The sequence below is a fragment of the Stegostoma tigrinum genome, chromosome 22 (assembly GCF_030684315.1).
Source record: "Stegostoma tigrinum isolate sSteTig4 chromosome 22, sSteTig4.hap1, whole genome shotgun sequence".
Taxonomy (NCBI): domain Eukaryota; kingdom Metazoa; phylum Chordata; class Chondrichthyes; order Orectolobiformes; family Stegostomatidae; genus Stegostoma; species Stegostoma tigrinum.
In genome coordinates, this window is record NC_081375.1 from 37,295,767 (window position 1) to 37,319,396 (window position 23,630).

General features: G+C 41.3%; 1 protein-coding gene across 2 annotated transcripts in view; it reads right to left on the reverse strand.

The window, feature by feature from the left end:
• Positions 1 to 307: 307 nt before the first annotated feature.
• mycbpap (mycbp associated protein) overlaps positions 308 to 23,630 on the reverse strand; it is a 95,693-nt gene continuing 72,370 nt past the window's right edge. For both annotated transcript variants that reach the window (XM_059653783.1, XM_048555654.2), the window contains exons 18-20: positions 15,309 to 15,403; positions 13,160 to 13,330; positions 308 to 6,397 (exon numbers count right to left, since the gene is read on the reverse strand). In XM_059653783.1, coding sequence (XP_059509766.1) covers positions 6,302 to 6,397; positions 13,160 to 13,330; positions 15,309 to 15,403 — 362 coding nt within the window. In that variant the 3' untranslated portion in view covers positions 308 to 6,301. The remainder of the gene's footprint in view (positions 6,398 to 13,159; positions 13,331 to 15,308; positions 15,404 to 23,630) is intronic.

A 23,630-nucleotide genomic window follows, 5' to 3' on the forward strand; every position in this document is an offset into this window, starting at 1 on the left:
CTGTTTTCTTTGGAGGTGAGAAGGTTAAGAGGGGACTCAATAGAAGTTTTTAAAAATTATGTTGGATCATGATTAGACAGTAGACAGGGAGAAATGACAGCCATGACAGCAATTATAAAGTGCTTTGCTGAAGAAACATATGCAAGAAAGGACTTTCTCACTATCAAATGGTGATGGTCTGTGAAGAAAAGGAGTGGTTAAATAAAAACCCTGACACTCTTTATAATCAACGAATAACAATTTATTTATCTAATTCTAACAGCGAAGAAACTAACTAAACTATTAACAAACCAATAAATCCCTTCTAACTATGAACTATTCCCGAATAAAACAAGGTTATAATGGTAAGCATTTCCAATAAATACAAGCCCCAATTATATAAAATAAAACGAATTAGAATTTAGTCTCTCAAAATTACAGCCAGGTTACATCTTCCAGAATGTTCTGGGTCTTCTCTGACAAATAGTTCTGTCAGGAACGCCTTCACGGTGAAGCTTTCTGTCAGGAATGCCTTGGTGAATCCTTCTGTCAGGAACACCTTCTCCTTTGAATTCTTTTGTCAGGAACATTAGCTGTTTGTGCCGTAGGTACCTTTAATTTAGATGGAGCTTACTGTAAGGCTTAGAGAATTCTGTGAGAGCCCATGATTCTTTCTTTTAGAGCTGAGAGCTGTTCTCATGGCAGATGGCAGTTGGCTCTTCCCTAATTTTCCAAATGCCCTCATCTTTTATACACTAGATGACATATCAATTTCTAACAATAGGATTGATCCTCTATCAGATTTAAATTTAATTGGTTTTTGATACCTGAGAGCCTGGTTTACATTAATCGGCTAAATTCAAAAACCTGTTGTCCTGGTAAAAATGCTGCTTTTCCTGCTAACAGTATTGCCCAACCTTTTTGAATCTCTAAGTGAAGAAAAAGTACCTCATCCTTTAAAGGAACCATACACTGGATTTCCCATACTATTTTACAAACACCATAATTTTACAATACAAATACCAACATTTTATAAACACCAAATGATAACATCCTGCCTTCCAATCCATACGTACACTACCTAACTTTGCAACAGTCTGGAATGCATGATCTGAAAGTGTGGTGGAGGAGACTGGCACAAAATAAAAATGCTCAGACAGCCAGTGCAAGTGTGATGGGCAGAGTGGCCTCCTTTTGTACTGTAACAATTCTGTGATTTTGTGAAAAAGAACTTTCCCAGTTTCTCCAGCAAAAACAGAAATCACTGGAAAACTCAGCAGGTCTGGCAGCATCTGTGGAGAGAAATAAAAGTTAATGTTTTGTGCCCAGTGACCCTTCCTTACATCTGTTTCACAAGCCAGTTCCAACCTGTTTCTCTAATCGACTATGTATTAAAATCCCTTATCTCTGGAACTATTCTTGTTGTGATGTTGTTTTAAGGCGTGAGTATGTTAATGAGCCAAGAAACAGGCTGATACTTTGTTATCAGCTGCCAAAGGAGGTCTGGGTTGCAGCACACAAGGGTAAGGGTAAGCAGATATGTTCCTCTGTAAGTTTCACTATCAACTTCTGTGGTCATTCTATCTGGTGAGCAAACTTATGTTGGATTAAGCTGAGCCTACATTGTTAGCTGCTCCTGTGTATACAAAATGGTAACTCTGTATTAGAAAAAAAACACAATTCTAGCAAATCTTTCCTCACCCTATCAAAACCTTCATATCCTTCTTAGACTGTGGTGACCAGAATAGGTGCAATACTATAACAAGCATAATATACAAAAGTTTATAGAGATTCATCACTTCCCCGGTTCAGTGTTTAATGCTTACTTTTATTAAGTCCAAGATCACATATGCTTCACTTACTACTCTGTCACTATGTCCTGCTACCTTCAAATGGTGAGGGTGATACCAATTGCAACAGGTCACAGATATGCTAACATCTTGGGCAAATTAGTGACAGACAAAATTTAATGGAAAGAAGTGAAAAGCAGCTCTTTGGCAGAAGGATAAGTTGAGACAACATAAAGTAAAGGTACAGTTCGAAAGGTTACTTAAGGGACAGAACAACTTGGCGGTCAAACACAGCCAAGCTTTTGCAAATCAGTGCGAGTCTGTTTTAATTCAGTCAAACGTCTCCAAGAGCTTGTTTATTTTTCCCTGATTATTTCTTCTGAAATATTACCTATCATTGGTGTTAAACTGACTGGCCTGTAGTTGTTCGTAGTATCTTTAGACACTTGTTTCAATAATAATGCCATATCTGCCACTCTCTAATTCTTTTGTATCTACCCCCTATCTAGGCTGTGCCCTTTACATGTGGGCTAGAGAATATCTCGCATAGCCCATTCCAATATTAATGCCTGAGACACAGCTTCTGAACTGATCCTGGATCCCCCGAACAAATGGAAAAATGGAAACAGACCCATTTCTGTTCTTCTTTCAGAGTCATCACAGCTCCCAAATCTTCCACAGCAATCTCCCCAGTCTTGCAGGGTGATCTTTAGAAGCACAATGTATGACATGATATATAAATAAGATACAAGTAACATATCTGAGACAAAGAGAATAAAATTGTCTGGAGTTTCTATCAGGGGTGCAAGTGTCAAATAGTATCCAGAATCTGTTGGCACTGCATTAGTTTTGCCAGGTTGAACTTTCAAGAGTGAACATGGAAACCTGGGAATAATGAATCTCAGTTGAACCGTCCAAAAATGCCGGATAGTCGATCAACAACTGATAGGATAAGGGGCCTCGAGGTACTGGCAGAATAATATAATGTGATGGGAAAAATAATTCTTTTCGCGTGACGCTGAAGTCCATAAGTTAAGATAAAGGAAACTTCTTCTGTTTAATCAAATTCATATTCCTGCAGTGGTAGGGTAGTCTTCTGGCTTCAAATAGCTGGTGATCACGCACGAGAATTATGTGATTACAAGTGTAAGTTCACTGAAAATGTGGGCATAAAGTAATGAATACGTTTGACTAGTGCATTCAAAGAATTTTGCCATTTCAAACGAAAACTGAGTATAAGGGTGGCATGGTGGCTCAGTGGTTAGAACTGCTGCCTCACAGCTTTGATTACAGTCTCAGCTGACTGTCTGTGTGGAGTTTGCATGTTCTCCCTGTGTCTGTGTAGGTTTCCTCCTATAGTACAAAGGGTTAGATAGATTGGTAGATTGCTAAATTGCCATAGTGTCTAGGTTTGTATATTTCACCATGGGAAATGCAGGATTATGGGGAGAGGGTACGGGGTGGGTCTGCATGCGATGGTGCAGACTTGATGTGCTTGCCCCCTCACTGTAGGGATTCTAATAGGGATTGCTTCAGGTAAAGGAACTGTTAAACCATTGTCAAAGGTCTAGGATACTTCAAGTGGTTTTGAACAAAGCCCAAACATGGGGAAAAGGTGGCCTGGCGGTAATGTCACTGGATGCTCTGAGGCCATGGGTTCAAATTTCACTCTGATTGCTGCTGGAATATTAATTTGATTATTTTGTAAACCTGGAATTAAAAATTAGCCCCTGATATACGTGACAAAATTCACATACTCTCAGAATGGGTTATTCCAGACATCAAGTCTGCCGGGATGGTATCTATTGTGTCTACTGGTATCATCTGAGATGCACTGGTTAGATTCACTGCCACTAATCCTTCTTATTGGTATCAGGCGAAGTTACTTATACCATGTAGGGAAGGATACCCATATGAAGGTTTCAGCAGAAGTGAGACTCAATCATTGTAAACCGAATAGCTTTAATGCATAATATTTAATTTATTTGCATTATATCTGAGATTCATGGTAGTCTCTTCAGAGACATCAGGCCGGCTTTAAAAGTAAGTACACATTACTATTTAGCTGCATGGATCTAGTACTACACCAGCGGAATGGAATAACAATACTAGCTAGCTCGTCCCATCAACAGTCTTTTTATATACAGATAGGCTCAGCTTATCTTGTGATGTCACCTAACTCGTACTGACTGCCCAATGCAACACTATCAGTGAGGATAACCATGACGTATTATTCAATATTATAAAAAATTTCTTTCTTCACTAATGTTAGTTTTACTTGGTCTGGATTGGACACAACTCCAGATACACAGCATGTGGTTCAATCTGTTAACTGCCCTCTGAAATGGTTGAGCAAGCTACACCATTGGCCAAAATTGCTACAGGTGCCTCAAGAAGATGTACCACCATCATCCTTTCAAGGCAATTAGCAGTACACAATAAATGCAGGCTTGCCAGCAATGCTCACATGTCACGGTAGAATAAAAAAAATCTGCAATTTCACATAACTTGTGTTTGTTTTGATCCAGTCCAGGTTCAGCTGTTATCTGGATGAAAAATTCTCATTATGAAATAGTTGCACTTTAATTATAGGAAGTTATTAGAAGTTGAACTTTGTTTCAGAATTGTTTGTGCACTGAGACTTCAGAGTTCCTCCTTGCAAATGTTCTGTTGTAGTGGATATTTTGGACTCAACCTCTGCAGCTATGTTATGATACACCACTGGAGCTGGTGGGTCTTGAACCCTTTCCACCCCTCTTGAATAAAAACAGAAGTTGCTGGAAAAGCTCAGCAAGTCTGGCAGCAGCTATGAAGAAAAAAATCAGAGTTAAAATTTTGGGTCCAGTTCTCCTTCCTCAGAACTTCTACCCCTTTTGTAGCTGGACCTTGAATATGATGAAGGCCAGCAGCCTTTAGTTAATCTTTATTCATGGTTAATGGTTTATGAGGCCTTTGTTTATTTGCGATCAAAAGTCAGAAAAGAAAAATATTTTTTAGCTGACATTTAATTGGGTAATGAAGAGCTTGTTGATTTTTAATTGGATTAGGAAGTTACTGACTAGCCATGACAGCTGACCAATGTGGTAAATATTTTGAACATATTTGAAGGGAGGATGCTATCCAGCCAGAGCCAATGACCATAGTGAACTCAGCAATAGCTCAGGACGGTTTGTGTGGTACAGTAGTATTGTCCCTACCTCTGAACCAGAAGACCTGGGTTCAGGTCCCACCTGCTTTAGATGTGTGTCATAACATACTTGCTAATTGATGAGTAGCGAAGAAAGCAGCTGCACATAAAGGAAATGGGCTTAGAGTCTAAATCCCCTGTTTCCTCACTATCACTCATATGTAGCTGGCTCAGAACGGTCTTAAGCAGTGGAAACAGAACAGCAGATGATTAGTGTGTGGTTGGTGATAGTTGATTACCTGTGTTTCTCTGCCATTTCACCTAACTTGGGATGCTCTCTTTATCACCAAGGAACATTTAGATATTCAGGTTGAAGAAACCACCTTTGTTCATCCATCGAGAAAGATTAAGTGAGCTTAGTTAAGAGATCAATATTAACTCAAATTAGAATTAAAAGCCCTCTTCTTTCTTGAAATTACTATTGTATTTTTTAGATTCGTTTGAGGGGAAACCAAACACATTTTAATTTTGATATCAATTGGTTATTCAGATGAATGTTAAATTTAAATTTTATTAATTTGAATCTTAGGCTTCTGGTACTACTCTATCTTTCTGTGGACAATAATGTATAGCTTCATTGGGTAACTATTGAAGGGCCTGTGTTCACCTCCTGAATAATGTCTGATTACCCACGTGACTGCAATGCTAGGCAACTTAATTTTTTGAAGGAAGGTTTCAGTAAGTACGCAGAGTAAACTGACAATGAAAAAAAATGGGGTCGGAAGGAGATTGAGCACTGTAGATATGTTTAAAGTAGTGCATATTTCTGTGAATGGAGTAGGTAAAAGGAGCAACAATAACTGAGGATGATGAGAAGCAAGGACTCCCATGTTCGTGTTGCATGCATCAATTTGTTACTATGATGATCAAGAGGCAGACTGGACGTTGTTCATTTGCTGTTGTAATTAAAAGTATGTATAGTATTAAAGTTTAAGTTTTGCTCCTATGTGTATACATTCAGCCTGACCTTTGAAGGCACAGTGACACAATACAATCCAGCAGCAGAATAAGGGTTCCATGTAACAGTTTCTAAGTGTTGACATTGTTTACAGAGAAGGATGGTAGAAAGGGCATATTCTCGATAAAAGGATCTAAGGCAAATGGGAGGAGAATGTAACCAATGAACTCTTTAAAATGTCTTCAACCCAAAACATTGCAAAATAAGCAAAGTTGATTTGAAGGAGATACATATGATGTGTAGGTTAGCACTATACTTATTATTAAGTGCCAGTACTTACAGAAAAGGAAGAAAATTAGAGGGATATTAAAAAAAATAATTTTCACAAGTATGTAGAAATCAAATAAAACAATAAAATTCAACACCATGCTACAGATATTTATATTCTTAAACACATTTATCCAGAGGCTGTGTGTCCTGCTCCTTCAGATCTTCAAAGAGAGAAGAAGCTTCACTGATCATAGATTTTATCAATCCATAGACCTGTAAAGGGAGAAACAGAAATTTCATAATTCAGGGATTCATTTCAGTGAAAGACTCAGTCATTAGTATCAGGGGTAGAGTCAACAGTGGGCAGTGAGTTGTAGCATCAAGATTCCATAGTCAGGAACACGTAAGTGGCCAGTTAAACCATTTTGTCAAACATGACTTCCCTTTCGTAAATATTTGTTGCCATTGTTCAAACATAACATTTTCTAAATGCCCTATTACTGGCATATCTAATAATAGACCAATTTTCCCTATCAATATTCCTTGGAGATAGCACACACAGAGTACTGTGGACAGATTGTAGTCTCTTTACCTGAACAGGGACATATCTACCTTATAGACAGAGTAGAATTAAAGTTCACTGGACGTTTTCTGGGTGAGGGAATTGACCTAGTAAGAGAGGTTAAGAAAACTAGGCCCTTATTTGAGGAGTTAAGGCAAATAAGAGGTGATGTAATTGAAACTTAATGTTGTTAAGCGATTTGACAGGGTAAATGCTGAAAGGCTGTTTCCATAGCTGCCTAAGGGAATTGCTGCCTTATGGTAACTAGTCAGACATTTAGACTGAAATGAGAAATTTCCATATTCAAAGGGTTGTGAGTCATTGGGATTCTACAGAACAGAAAGATGTAGCTACTCAGGTGATTCCGCAGATCAACAGATTGTAGAAAACTCAAGATAAGCAGGAGTATGAAAATCATGTGGGTAAGTGTAGTGACATAGGAGATTAGCCATGATCATAATGAATCATGCATCAGGCTCAAGGAGCTGACTAGTCTACCCTTCCTATTTCTATTGTTCTTATGAAAGATTAATTCACACAATAGTATTTAATAAGTGTTTAATAAAGTTCCCTAGGGTTTTTAAAGGAAAGGTGCAATATCCATCTTTTATAGATGTCAATTTTGCCAAGTGATAATACTCTCTCCTCTGAGTCCAAAGATAATGGCTTCAAATTCCACTGCAGACAGTTAAGCCTAAATTCTAGGTTCACGCTCCAGTGTAGTAATGAGGGAATGTTTCACTGTTAAAGGCACTTTGACATTGTTGCTTTCCTATTTGTTGGGCCCTGCTATTCCAAAAATAACTTAAAGACTTTTAATGTATGAAAAAATTCAATTCAATTCACAGGACTATTATCAAACAAAATTTGGTACTGAGCCAGATAATCATCTATTATTAAGCTTGGTCAAAGAGGCAGGTTTTTTTAAAAAAAACCTTAAAGGAGGAAAGAGATGCAGTGAAAATAAAAATCAAAAGAATTGCAGATGCTGTAAGTTAGGAACAAAAACAAAGTTGCTGGAAAAGTCCAGCAGGTCTAGCAGCATCCGTGAAGGAAAAATCAGAATTAACGTTTATGAACAGGACTGTTCTGAGGAAGGGTCAGCAGACTCGAAATGTTAACTCTGTTTTTTCCTTCACAGATGTTGGATGCTGCCAGACCTGCTCGGCTTTTCCAGCAACTTAGTTTTTGTAAGAGATGCAGAGAGGTGGAGGGGTTTGGGAAGGAAATGACACAGCGTAGGGCCCCCAGGGCGTGGATTACAATGGTGGAATGTTGAAAATAGGGGATGTTTAAGAGGTCAGAATTGAAGGAACACAGACACAAACAGCGTTGTGGGGCTGGAGAAAACTTCAAAGGTAGAGAAAGGGTAGGGAATGAGGGGGAATTAAAAACAAGGACTAGAATTTTAAAATCAAGGCATTGTTAATCCAGGAACCAATGTAAATTATTGAGCACAGAAGTGGGTGAAAAAGACTTGGTATGAGTGAGGACATTAGCAACAAAATTATGGGCAACGTCAGAATACAAAAGGGATTCTGGCCAGGGGCATATTTGAAAAATCAAGTCTAAAGGTAACAAAAGAGCCCAAACTTGCAGATGCCAGGTTTCAGCCAAATTGATTCATTTCATGTAATGTCAAGAAATGGTTGAAGACACTGATACTGCAAAGGTTGTGGGCCCAACCAACATTCTGGCAGTAATACTGAAGATGCTCCAGAACTTGCCACACCCCTAGCCAAGCTGTTCCAGAACAGCTACAACATCTATCCAGCAATGTTGAAAATTGGTCAGGTATATCCTATACAAAAAAAGGAGAAGTCCGTCATGACCAATTATTGCCCCATCAATCTATTCTTGGTCATGAGGAAAGTGATGGCAAGTGTCATCATTAGTGATATAAACCAGCTGTTGCTTAGCCATAAGCTGTTTAGTAATGCTTAGTTTTGATCCTGTGATCCTGATCTCATTGCACCCTTGGTTCAAACATGGACAAAAGAGCTGATTTCCAGAGGTCAGGTGAGAATAACAGCTCTTGACATCAAGGCCATATTTGACCAAGTTTGGAACCAATCAGCCCAAGCAAAACTCAAGCCAATGGGAGCGGGAAGAATCTCTCTGGTGGTTGGAGTCATACCTGGCATTAGATGGTTGTGGTTGTGGGAGGTCAGTTAGCTGAGCTCTAGGACATCTCTGCAGCTGTTCCTCTGCCTGGACCAACCATCTTCAGCTGCTTCATCAATGACTTTTCCATAAGTTCAAAAGTGGGGATGTTTGCTGATGATTGCAAAATGTACAGCACCATTTATGACTTCTTAGATACTGATGCCGTCCGTGTCCAAATGCACCATGAGCTGGACAAAATCCAGGTTTGGACTGACAAGTGGCAGTACATTCATACCACATAACTAATATGTAACAATTGTCTTCAATAAGACAGAATCTAACCATCGCCTCTTGACATTAGATGGTATTACCCCTGCTGAATCACTGACTATCAACATCCTGGGGTTTACTCTTGATCAGAAAGTGAACTGGACTAGCCATGTACATACTGTGCCTCCAAAGCAGAGCACAGGCTAGGAATCCTGCAGTGAGTAACTCACTTTCTGTCGCCTCAAAGTCTGTCCATCATCTGTAATGCACATGTCGGGAATTTGATGGAACAATCTCCACTTGCCTGGATTAGTGAACCTACAAAAATACTCAAGAAGCTTGACACCATCCAGGATAAAATAGCCTGCTTGACCGGCATCACATCCACAAACATTCACTTCCTCCACTACCAATGCTTAGTAGCAGCAGTGGAGAGAGAGAGAGATAATGGGAACTGCAGATGCTGGAGAATTCCAAGATAATAAAATGAGAGGCTGGATGAACACAGCAGGCCAAGCAGCATCTCAGGAGCACAAAAGCTGACGTTTCGGGCCTAGACCCTTCATCAGAGAGGGGGATGGGGAGAGGGAACTGGAATAAATAGGGAGAGAGGGGGAGGCGGACCGAAGATGGAGAGTAAAGAAGATAGGTGGAGAGAGTATAGGTGGGGAGATAGGGAGGGGATAGATCAGTCCAGGGAAGACGGACAGGTCAAGGAGGTGGGATGAGGTTAGTAGGTAGATGGGGGTGCGGCTTGGGGTGGGAGGAAGGGATGGGTGAGAGGAAGAACCGGTTAGGGAGGCAGAGACAGGTTGGACTGGTTTTGGGATGCAGTGGGTGGGGGGGGAAGAGCTGGGCTGATTGTGTGGTGCGGTGGGGGGAGGGGACGAACTGGGCTGGTTTAGGGATGCAGTAGGGGAAGGGGAGATTTTGAAACTGGTGAAGTCCACATTGATACCATTAGGCTGCAGGTTTACACATTGATACCTCCGGATACAACGCATCATCCTCCGACACTTCCGCCATTTACAATCCGACCCCACCACCCAAGACATTTTTCCATTCCCTCCCCTGTCTGCTTTCCGGAGAGACCACTCTCTCTGTGACTCCCTTGTTCGCTCCACACTGCCCTCCAACCCCACCACACCCGGCACCTTCCCCTGCAACCGCAGGAAATGCTACACTTGCCCCCACACCTCCTCCTTCACCCCTATCCCAGGCCCCAAGATGACATTCCACATTAAGCAGAGGTTCACCTGCACATCTGCCAATGTGGTATACTGCATCCACTGTACCCGGTGTGGCTTCCTCTACATTGGGGAAACCAAGCGGAGGCTTGGTGACCGCTTTGCAGAACACCTCTGCTCAGTTCACAACAAACAACTGCACCTCCCAGTCGCAAACCATTTCCACTCCCCCTCCCATTCTCTAGATGACATGTCCATCATGGGCCTCCTGCACTGCCACAATGATGCCACCCGAAGGTTGCAGGAACAGCAACTCATATTCCGCCTGGGAACCCTGCAGCCTAATGGTATCAATGTGGACTTCACCAGTTTCAAAATCTCCCCTTCCCCTACTGCATCCCTAAACCAGCCCAGTTCGTCCCCTCCCCCCACCGCACCACACAATCAGCCCAGCTCTTACCCCCCACCCACTGCATCCCAAAACCAGTCCAACCTGTCTCTGCCTCCCTAACCAGTTCTTCCTCTCACCCATCCCTTCCTCCCACCCCAAGCCGCACCCCCATCTACCTACTAACCTCATCCCACCTCCTTGATCTGTCCGTCTTCCCTGGACTGACCTATCCCCTCCCTACCTCCCCACCTATACTCTCTCCACCTATCTTCTTTACTCTCCATCTTCGGTCCGCCTCCCCCTCTCTCCCTATTTATTCCAGTTCCCTCTCCCCATCCCCCTCTCTGATGAAGGGTCTAGGCCCGAAACGTCAGCTTTTGTGCTCCTGAGATGCTGCTTGGCCTGCTGTGTTCATCCAGCCTCACATTTTATTATCTTAGTAGCAGCAGTGTTTATTTATAAGATGCACAGTATAAATTCCCTGAGGCTCCTCAGACAGCACCTTGCAAACTCAAGATCACAACCATTTTGATAGACAAAGAGCAAGTTCTTTTCCAAGCCACTCACTACCTTAATTTGAAAATTGTTCTTTCAGTGTTGCTGGATCAAAATTCTGGCATTCTCTCCCTGACAGCATTGAGGGTCTACTTGCACCAATTGGACTGCAAGGTTCAAGAAGACAACTTACCACCACCTTTTCAAGGGCAATTAGGTTTAGGTAATAAATGCTAGTCCAGCCAGGGATGCCCATATCCCATGAATATATAAAAGAAAGTTACTGTGCTTGCATGTCTGTGCAAGGGGATGTTCAATAAACTGTGCTTGCATGTCTGTGCAAGGGGATGTTCAATAAATGAGCCTTGTATATTTACAAAAAGAGAGGCAGCACTTGTGAACGCCCTCAGGAGAAGGGGAAATGCAAAACAAGAACATAAGTAGCAGCAACAGGATTAGGCCATCTGGCCTGTTAAGGATGCTTCTCCATTCGATAAGATCATATCTGATCTTTCTGTGAATTTAGCTCCACTGATGTTTACAGTTAGGATGCATGAGCAACATTTCCATATGATGGTTCTCAGTGAACACATAATTTTCTGGCATCATTCATGGTGAGAGAAGTAGAATTAACATTTCGAGTCGGCTATTATTTTTTGAAGTTAACTCTGTTTCTCTCTCCACAGATGCTGTCAGGCCCACTGAGTTTCTCCAGTATTCTCTATATTTGATTTAGATTTAAAGCATCTACAGTATTTTGTCTTTATACATAATCAATTTTGGCAACTAGACTTGCACACCCTGCCCTGTTAATGTACAAGCTACAGGAATATGAAGCCTGCATGAAAATCAGTTCCTGAGTCCCACGGTGCAGTATGAGTCCAGGCAATGGGTGTCAGAGACTTTTGAATGACACTGTGACTATCACAGCTGAGCCTGAAACTCATTTTGTTCAAAGTCAGTACATTGAAATCTCTCATTGGTATTTGTTACAGCCCTCACTGATTTTTTAAAATTATTTTTATTTTATTCTTGTATCAATTTTGGTTTGGAGCTGTGAACTATAAGCTGAAGATGACTTTTGGATAGTGACAACACAAACTAAACAAGCTTTTGCTTATTCATGAGGCCAGGCCTGTAAGTTAATTGCAGGTAATTTCCTGTTCAAAAGGTTCCACAGATGCTTCGTCACCAGAGAAGAGCATTATGTTTAAACAGATGACAGAGGTTGGCTACTAACAAGGTCAATACCTGGGAATTGGTACCCACAAGTCTGGAAAAAAATCTTATCGTCAACCAGATAGCAAAAATTGAATGGTAACTGGGACCTAATGGGGAAGGCGATCGAGTTTCAACTGAGTTTTTGGCTGTGTTCTCTCAAAATAAAATGGAATCTGGCTATTGATGCATGAAGATTTCATAGCTCTCTGCCTAAGTGCCCATGAGCAGCTTTTGGAAGTTTGGAGAATAGAAAACTGAATTATAAGTATTACTGACTTTATTTGAGCAAACTGTGTAAAGGTGAGCCTAATTGACCTCTTCAGGAAAACAACTGAAAAATCATTATTTATGCCTGTTAGCTCAGTAGGCTGGATGGTTGGCTTGCAAAGCAGAGTGACACCAACACTGCATGTTCAATTCTCACATCGGCTGAAGTCACCATGAAGACCATGCCTTCTCAGCCTCACCTTAGGTGAGATAACCCTCAGATTAAACTTACCACTTAATGAACAGTGGATTCATGGCAACTTTATCTTTGATTGTACCAGAATCACTTCACTACTTCAGCATTGACTGTAAGGTTAGACAAAATCAGGCAAAAGGAACAAACAAAATGTGTAATTCTGCTTCCAACAGCAAGAAAGAAGGAGTGTTGCTTACATTTCTGCTTTAAAACATGAAAGTTCATTGTCTTGTCTTACCCTGCTACCTCAACATAAGTAACAAATATTTTAATAAAGGTTTCTTCTCATTCACTATGCTAGTTGATGTAACAAAGAATTTAATAACTCCGAGGCTCTCACCTCTATGTACAATTTCTCTCTGTATATCTGCTGTAGGATGGGATCTTCCTGATTCAGATCTGGTTCAGGACTGTCCCTGGATGTTGTTGGCTGCTTGCTGGCTCTGGATGATGGGGGACTGATATATTTTTTATCATCTTTAGTCTTTGACTTTTTGGCAGATGGTCGTTTCTAGAAATAAAAAATGGTGCAGGTTAGTAATGCCTTACAGTTGCAATACAGAGGTTCAGGATTCTGCTTTCACCACGCAACAATTTGTACATGTCATTGATGGTACTAAAATAGCAGGCTTAGTGAATAATATTGATGATCAAGGAGACCTGCAGATGAATAGATTAGTAGCTCAGGCAAAAAGATGGCAAGTAGAATTCAGTTTCAGAGTGCGTAAGGTGGTACATACCGATGTTTAAAAACAAATGCCTGTTAAAGGTGGAAAGTAATGTGATTTGGCAAAGGAAACAAGTGTGAAACTTCAGTTCGCAAGTCATTAAAAGGGACACCCCAAGTAGGCAAAGCCATAAGAATGTTAACGGTATCATAGGTTTCAGAGCAATTGTTATAGAATACAAAAATCATGATATTATAGTGAATCTATATAAAAAATGGTTGGAATTCTGCATATGGTTTAGACTCCAACACAATAGGGGAAATATTAATGCAAATGAGAGGGTACAAATTCACTTTGGTGCTGTGTGGTGTAAGAAAATACAAATAAAGTGAACTTTAAAAATGTCTATTTTTGCCTAGAGACTAGGATCCATTTGACATGCGTTATAAAATATTAAGGACAGGCCAGTGTAGGTAGAAAGAGACTAGCTCAAATGTTCCATTGTACCAGTGCTGTATTCCTCACAACCCAGTGTAAATATCAAGGGTGAGCCCAGCCCTACAATGCTGACTAGCCCTGCACCAATCAGAGCTTCAGGTAGACCATCTGCCCCCATGTAGGGAGAAAATTCCACATTCTAAAAGCTGGTGGTCAATCAAATGGCTTGCAGCTCTCTTCTCGCAATTATGTCACTCGATGTTGAGGTTATTGTTACTGTGCAAGGGTCCTGGAGAGGCCAGAGCGGCAGAATAGCAAGGGAAAAGAAATGGGAGCGGAGGGAACCGGGAGACCTTGGGTGAAATAATGTTTTCACAAGCAGTGAAATCTATTGGGTTTCACTCTTGGCACCAGTCCTGGGAAAATTTGTTTGGGGAATGATGGAGAAAGAAGAAGCCTTTGCATGGCTATTTAGCCAAGGGCAAGCATTTAAGCTAACATCTCCTAAAATAGTGGGCAATGGCAATGGTATTGCACCCTGTCTTTCGGGCCTGTCAACAGAATGTAGAAGTTCGCCCACTGTTTCCAATGAGCATCTTCAACAAAAGGAGTTAAATACTTTCCCTACACAGAGAATTGTCAAGGTATGCAATTTATGGCCAGATCAGGTGATTTATCAGAGATAGTGTCAACATTTAAGAATTCAGTACATGTCAAAGGGATAAGGCAAGAGGTCAGAAATAAAGGAAGGATACTGCTTGTGTGGAGGATAAACAGGGGCTGTTCAAGTTTAAGGTTCATTCCTGTTGCATGTTCAGTGCAGGTTTTTGTGGCTTCTGTTATGGTGTCTAAATCCAGTGGTGGGAGTAGGAATCACTTCCACTTTGAGATGGCCTGGCTTTTCTCAAATGATGGTTTTGAAGGTTTGAAATAGACTTTATTTCCTCATCTTGAAACCTGACTTAGACTATTGAGATAAATGTCTCATCTGCTAGTTACAATGGTCTTGTGTCATAGGGATGAAGACTGAATGGAAAAGTGAGACAAATCAAAAAAATAGAAAAAATAAACCATGCTTGGAGTTTAGGAACCAGAAAGGAAATCTATGGGGAGTTCCATACTTTTAAGCCCTTAAAGTAAAAAACCAAATAGAATGAGGACATGGTATGAAATGCCTTGATTTCAACACAATATGGTGGAGGAAGTGTGTCAAGCATTTTACCTGAATCTTAAAACAGATTATATTAGCTGCAGGCTATTCATAATGCTGTCTGCAATATTTATGGCCCTGAAATCAATTCCAAACTAATCATGACTCCAAAGCAAAAAGCAAAGCTAGGAATTTAACAAAGCAGAAGAGAGAATTCAAAGAAGCAATCATACCTCCTTCTCTTCCTCTTTTCCAGCAGACTTAGTTCCTTTCTTTCCTTTTTTGTCAGCTGTTTTCTTGTCATCCTTTTTACTTTGTTTTTTGGTTTCTGTTTGGCAATGATATTATGACAGTCGCAGACAATTTATGAGAAGGAATTTTTAAATGGACAGGAAAGGAACAGAGAAATATCTTAAGTTCCAGGTTTCAAAAATGTCTGTTTGGCAATTACATGTTTTCAAACAAAACCCTCTGTCCAAGACAGGGAAAGATTTTTCCATGCTCTGCCCTTGACATGACAGACATACCTAACACCCAAACCAGTGACTTTCACTTTAAATAGTGCAGTTTACACTTTATATAAACTTTGATTTTTAGAACTCTTTAATATGCGTACCCTCTTCCCACTTAAAATCACATAGATCATTAAACATTCGCTTCTCATGTTCATCTCTTTCACTGCCTCATCCTACTATGTCTTAAATGTTCTCCAGCGACATACCCTCTCCCGAATCATTATGTCTTGACTTATTCGATTCATCCCTTTATCCTATGACTGACAGCATAGCCTTCATCTGCAACAATCCTGGTTTCTGGAATTCCTCTTTAAACTTATCACCTTTAAAAATCTTCTCAAAACCCATACTTTTGATAAAGCTTAGTAACTTCTACAAATGTTCCGCCCTGGGCTCACTATCTTTTTTAAAAATTCTTTTCAATTTTTCTTTATTTTCCATGAAGGCCCTACCCACCCCTAGTAATTGCAAAACATCATGTGGTAGTTTCTGGCTAAGTGGCTACTTGGCTAAAGTGGGACCTTGGTTTGATCTGAAATCTGTGCTGAGTAACTGACCTCAATAGCAAAGCTATTGAGTGTGCTACAATAAGTCTTGATTGTCCTAGCCTGGAAGAGGTAAATGCACCAAAAGTTTCACCATTTTTTGTAAATTATATTTGGAATTGTATGATGAGTGAAGGCAGGGTTTTGCTCCATTGCGATTACAGTACCTTCTTCCAAATGTCAAACATTATGCTTATACACAGCTTCTGGCATCTCAGTTGATGAATATGTGGATGAAATACTGGAGTGCAGCAAATGCCCAGAAATATAAATCTCAGCCTAAATCAATGCTTTAAGAAATGTGGTGGGAGAGTGGGCAAGAGGCAGATTGAAGATGCACATCTCAGGACTTTTAACAGTCATTGTATCTCTATATGGTGTAATGGTTTTCCACAGTAAGGACTCCACCCTGAGCTACTCCTGTCCCTAAAAGTGCTGATCTGTGTTCACCAGTTTGAAATGGACACCACCTTTCCTGCATATAGACATGGGCTTTCCTGCAGCAGTCAATGGGGTGATGATCAAAAGCTGAAACACTGACTGATTTTTTTTTCTAACTATAATTTAAATGTTGCATAGGCTCAGATTGGCTGATCAAGTGCAGAATGAGGATGGAATCCCAGCTATTATGACTTATATTGCCAGAATGGGAAATGTTTATACCCATGTGGCTATGGAAGGGATACAGAAGTTTAATATTTATACTGCACTGAGCTGTCAGTTTACAATCTTTCTGAAATTCTGATGGTTCAAATTGGTGTCTCCTGCTATTAAATGCTATTTTAATAATTTACGAAGGCTGATAAAATAGATCGTTAAACCCCACAGACAAGATTACTTGTTTCCACTTGCAAGACCACTTTTTTGAACTGAATACTTTGTTTTGGCAGTGGCAACACCTTCATTTTGGTAATTAAAACTGGGACCATTTTCCACTGCTGCATTTAAAAGATGTCAAATGACATGAGATGCCAAATGACGCACAATTATTTTGTAGCTGTGGTTTTAGTTTGGGCAAAATATAACTAACCAAATTGTCAGGCAATATTCCCTTAGTACTGCATTGAAGTGTCAGCCCGGATTACATGCAGATTGAGGCGTGAATTCTGGTTTCGGGTAACTAGAGCTTTGTCACTGCACGTGTAATCTAGAAACCTGGATTATCGATCTGTAGCGTTCAAACGTGAGTTCAAATCTCAGCACAGCAGCTGGAGAACTGAAATTTAATTAATTAAATAAATCAGGAACTAACATTGTATCAATAATGGTAATCACAAAACTACTGGACTGTTGTAAAAACCTACCTGATCCACTTCTGTTCTTTAGGAAAGGAAATCTGCTGTACTTACCCAAACTAGTTTACATCTGACTCGAGATGCACACTAATGCTTCTGACTCTTTACTGCTGTCCAAAATAAACTAGTAAGCTACTCAGGTGTATCAAACGGAAATATGCTGGTCTTGCCAGTGATGCCACGTTTCTGAATGAATTTAAAAAATTCTATAACCTTTGACTCAGAGACAAAGGGTACTCCGCTTGAGCCAAGAGCATAGTTCACAATGAAAAGGAAATGGTCATTCTTCAGAGTTGCTGATTCTTTTCCAGATTAACCGCAGAGTTCAGTTTTGCTAATTTTGTGAAAGCTTTCTTTTTGTTGGTTGCACTAAATGCACTCTTGTACAAGCAGGTCCATCAGTACCATCTGTACACATACTGTTGTGCATATATGACAACCGAAGAATGGAATCCCCATTTTCTTTTATCGCAGCTCTTTGCAAAATGTCCCATGATTCTGGTTTTAGACTAGCTACATACTAGCATTTTCACATAAAAAGCGTTCTGATGATTGTAAGGTTATTTTAAAATCTAAAACAGACAATTGTTAAAACATGGGTCAGAAACACTCACAAGTTGATAGCAATCTCCTGAAAGCACTTACTTGTGGATCAAAAGCATTGAAGAAACATTGATAAAACTAAGTTCTCCAATCCAAACTTTTCAGTCAATGCCTATGACTATTCATTCTGGATGAAAAGATGATACTTCATGGCTCTGTAGATCTGTGCATTTATATGGAATTACACAGCACTCTTAATTTTTAGAGAAAAACACATTTTGGTGGCTAATCCGCTGGGAAAACCAACCTATATTTCTGCAATAGAGATAATGGGAACTGCAGATGCTGGAGAATCCAAGATAATAAAGTGTGAAGCTGGATGAACACAGCAGGCCAAGCAGCATCTCAGGAGCACAAAAGCTTTTGTGCTCCTGAGATGCTGCTTGGCCTGCTGTGTTCATCCAGCTTCACACTTTATTATCCTATATTTCTGCAATGGTTGTCATTGTTCCCACATTTTCACACTTGGAGATTCATGGCAAGATTTACAGGCTGGTAGAATAATGTTGTTTCCCAATCTTCATGTTCATTCTTTGAGGAACAATATGGAGCAGTGGAAGGATTTTGGGCATATTAACAGTCTGACGAGCCAGTCAGGATCACTCAATTAGCACCATTATAGCAGCTCATAGAGTAGTTAATTCCATAGGGCAGGAGGACATACGGACTCCCATAAGCCCGGGTCATCCATTCCTACCAGACCTGATATTCTGCTGGATGTCAACATAGAATTCATAGTCAGAGCCCTGGTCTCCACTCCACAATATGGACTGAAGCAAGGTTCAATCCCGAACCTTTATGAGGTGGGTCTGTTCCCACTGAATCAGAGGCTGGTTCCAGCTGCATTTGACGAAGTAGGAATACTTCAGGCAATTGGTAAAGACAGGGACAGAGAACACATTTAGAAGTAAACATGAGATGCTTAAGAAATCATGAGATTAAATCAAACCACTAAAACCTTGATGTACATCCAGCAATGTAATGTGGGAACCCAACAATTATAGAGGTTAACTCAACATATTATGATTATACTTTCTTGTTGAATAATAAGTTCTATTTTGTTTGTGGCAATGTCATGTGGGTTTCTTGCAACAAGTTGGATAAGGTGATGATCAAGTAAGTTGTATTGTCCTGTTTGGTGTTGAGCCGCTTGAGTGTTGATGAATTTGCACCCACCGGCCTCGTGCATAGTACTCTATCACACTCCTGGCTTGGTTACAATGAACAGGTTTTGAAGAATCAGGAGTGAGTTACTTGCCAGAAAATTCTTAATCTTTGACCTATCTTGTAGTCACAGTGTTTATATGGTCAGTCTGTTCAATGTTTGGTTAATAGTAAACCCCAGGATGCAGACAGTGGGGAATTCAGTGCTGTCCATTGAATGCAAGAAACAATAGTTAGGTTCCCTTTTGTTGGAACAAGTTAATGCCTGATACTTGCATGGCACAAATGCTATGTGCCACTTATCAGTCCAAACCTGAAAATTGTTCAGATCTTGATACATGCAGCGCGAACTGTTTCCCTTGCGGAGCCATGAATGGCGTTGAACACTGTGCATTCATCAGCAAACATCCCCACTTCTGACTTTATGTTGGAGACAAGGGTTGTAATGATGCACCTGTACATCAATGAACCTAGTACACTATTCTGAACAACTCCAGCGGTGATATCTTGGGCCTCAGATAATCATAGCCATCTTCTGATCTGTCCTGATTCCTATTGATGATAATTTCTGTAGGACTCTTTCATGTCACATTCACAGTCAATGTTTGCAGGACACACTAATATGTTTTACGTCTAATGTATATGTAGTCTTGATTATGCCAACGAATATACTTGTAATAAGGCTCTTGAGAATAAAATGAGAATACCAGTAGTAGAATTGAGAGGGTATATCTGTCAAAGATTTAAGGATCAATGGCTCTTTTCTCTTGTAAAGATATGATTGAGGAATGATCTGATAGAATATGTTAAGATTTTGAAAGAGTTTGAGAGAGTAAATATAGAGAAGTTGTTTCTACTTGTGGGTAAGACAAGAATGAGGAAATTGTAAATACAATAAGTTCAGGGATTTCAGCAGACATTTCTTAGATCAGAGAAGAATTAGGAAGTGGAACTCCTTACCACATTAAGCAGTTAAGGTAAATAGCACAAAAGAATTTAAATAATAAAAATGTAAGAAAAAAGCTGTTGGGGTTAAATAAAGAATGCTGGCAGGAGGCTTATGGGAAGTGTTAACATTGGTCTTACTAGGCTGACTGACCAGTTTTTGAGCTGTAAAGACTTTGTTGTGTACTCTGATATAGTCCATGGAAAGGTTCTGTTATAACTTTGTTAGTTGTTGTAATTCCAGTTCTTTATTGTTGGTGTTGAACTATTTTGTAAAGTTGATGGGGATCCAATTCCACCCATCTACTCAAGAAGGTTTTCTGCTTTAATTCTAATGCTTGTCTATACTAACTTAAGATATTCTGACAATTCTACAACTTCCTACCTTTGTTCTTGTTTCTACTTACCACGTGCTTTAAAACGATCATCCTCTGAGTCAACACTAGATGTAGCTGGGTTAGTACAAGAAAGTTAGTGAATGGATAATGGAATAGGTTCTGCTGTGGGTTGACATTAAATAGTCTAAATCAATATTCACAGAATTCTAAAGAACAGCATTATATCTCCAACCTTTGATACTTGAAACAAGGTCAGCTCTGTCTGTCTGTCCTCCAGAGTCCTAAGGTTTTGCAGTCCCCTAGCATACTGTTCTGTGACTCAGTGGGAATGTACGTCTCTCTAAACTGCTATAACTGCATAACTTGACAAACTAATTTCACCAGTTACCTATTATTTAAATTAAGGAATTTGTTTTTAACACAAAATTATGTTCCTTTGTAATCACTTAACTGACTTCCCATTTAGAGTTTGATCACATAAAAGAAGGGAACTATCACAATGAAGATAGCAAGAACTGCAGATGCTGGAGTCAGAATCAGTACAGTATGGAGCTGGAGAAACACAGCAGCTCAGGCAGCATCACAGGAACAGGAAAGTCGACGTTTCGGGTTTACACCCTTCATCAGGACTGGGGATCGGGAAGGGAGCTGGGAAATAAACAGAGGGAGGGGGGTGGGGCTGGTGAAGGTGAAAGGTAGGTGGGATGGTGACAGGTGGATGCAGGTAGGGGATGGTGGGGATTGGTCAGTGGGAAGGATGGCTCGGATAGGCAGGAGTGAAGATGGACTAGTAGTGTCAGGTCAAGGAGGTGGGGTTGACAGGGAGGCTTGGACATGGGATGAGGCTCATCCTCCTAGACACCACCCCACAGCCTCCTACCTCCCTTGACCTCTTCATCTCCAACTGGCATCACATTAATTGTCTCAATCTTTCCACCTCGCTCACTCCAACCTCTCCCCATCAGAATGTTCAGCCCTCTGCTCCAACCCCAAACTCACCATCAAACTGCTGATAAGAGATGGTGGGTGGTGGTGGTATGACCCCACCCCGATCACCAAACCATCATCTCCCAGACCATTAACAACCTCATCACCTCAGGAGACCTCCTACCCACAGTCTCCAACCTTATTGTTCCCATATCGCCTGAATATATCTCCTTCCCAGAATCCACAAACCTGACTGTCCTGGTCGACCCATTGTCTCTGACTCTGTCTGCTCCTGCCCCATTGAACTCATCTCCGCTTACCTCTACTCTGCTTTTTTCACCCCCACCCAAGGCCAGGAAATTTCCACCTATGTTCAGGACACTACCTGTGCCTTCCACCTCCTCCAAGACTTTCAATTTTCTTGCTTCTAACACTTCATCTTCACCATGGTCTTCCAATCCGTGTACACTTGTATTCCCCACACAGATGGCTTAAAAGCCCTCTGCTTCTTCCTCTCCCGCAAGCCCAACCAGTCCCCCTCCGTGACACCCTCATCCGTTTAAGGAACTTGTCCTTACCCTCAACACCTTTTCTTTAACTCCTCCCACTTCCTAAAGACTAAAGGGGTGGCTCTGGGCACCCATATGAGTCCAAGCTATGCGTGCCTCCTCATAGGATACATGGAACAGTCTCTCACCCTCTGTTACACTGGCACCATCCCTTACTTCTTCCTCTGAAATATTGATGACTGTATCAGGACTGCCTGATGCTTCCATGAGAAGCCTGAACAGTTCATCGACTTTACCAACACCTTTCTTCCCAACCTCAAATTCACTTGGACCATCTCCAACACCTCCCTCCCCTCCTGGACCTCTCCGTCTCTGTCTGTGATAACTGTCTCATCACTGACATCTATTTCAAAACCACCGGCTAGGAGGTGGGAAGATTTTGAAACTGGTGACTTCTTCATTGAGCCTTCGGGCTTTGGGCTCCCAAGGCAGAGTATGAGGTGGTGTTCCTCTAGTTTACATGTGGCATCACTGTGACACTGAAGGATGCAGCCCAGGATGGACATATCACCAAGACAGTGGGAGGGGGAGGTAAAAAGGTTGGCAACTGGAAGATGCTATTGATTATAGAGCACAGAGTGCAGACACTCTGCAAATTGGTCACCAAGTCTGTGCTTGGTCTCACAGATGTAGAAGACACCACATCAGGAGCAACAGATACAGGTTGGAGGATATACAGGTGAATCCCTGTTGGATTTGGAAAGTTTGTCTAGGGCATTGGATGAAGATGAGAGGGGAGGTGTAGGGGCTAATGTAGCACTTCCTGCAGTTGCAGGGAAAAGTGCCGGGTGTGGTGGTGCTGGTGGGGAGTGCACAAGGGAGTTGCTGAATGAGCGGTCCCTACAGAAGACAGATAGGAGTGGGGAGGGAAATATCTCTTTGGTGGTGGGGTTGGATTGCAGGTGGCAGAAGTGGAGGAACACCACCTCACCCTCTGCCTTGGCAACCCAAAGCTCGAAGGCTCAATGAAGAATTCACCAGTTTCAAAATCTTCCCACTTGCGGCCTCATCCCATGTCCAACCCACCCTCTCATCCCCGCCTCCTTGAACTGACACTACCCATCCATCTTCTTTCCCACCTATCTGTCCCATCCTTCCCACTGACCAATCCCCACTATGACCCCCACCTGCATTAGACTAGATTAGATTCCCTACAGTTTGGAAACAGGCCCTTCGGCCCAACAAGTCCACACCGCCCCTTGCAGCATCCCATCCAGATCCATCTCCCTATAACCCACACACCCTGAACACTACGGGCAATTTAGCATGGCCAATCCACCTAGCCTACACATCTTGGACTGTGGGAGGAAATCAGAGCACCCAGAGGAAACCCACGCAGACACTGAGAGAATGCAAACTCTGCACAGACATTCGCCCGAGGCTGGAATCAAACCCGGTTCCTGGCACTGTGAGGCTGCAGTGCCAACCACTGAGCCACCATGCTGCCCCATTCACCTATCACCACTGCAACTACCTTTCGCCATGCCCACCCTGCCTCCCTTCTATTTATTTCCCAGCTTCCTTGCCCCTCCCTGGTCCTGATAAAGGGTGTAAGCCTGAAAAGTCGACTTTCCTGCTCCTCTAATGCTGCCTGACCTGCTGTGTTCCTTCAGCTCCACATTTCATTGAAACTGACACAATGAGGAGACTTTCC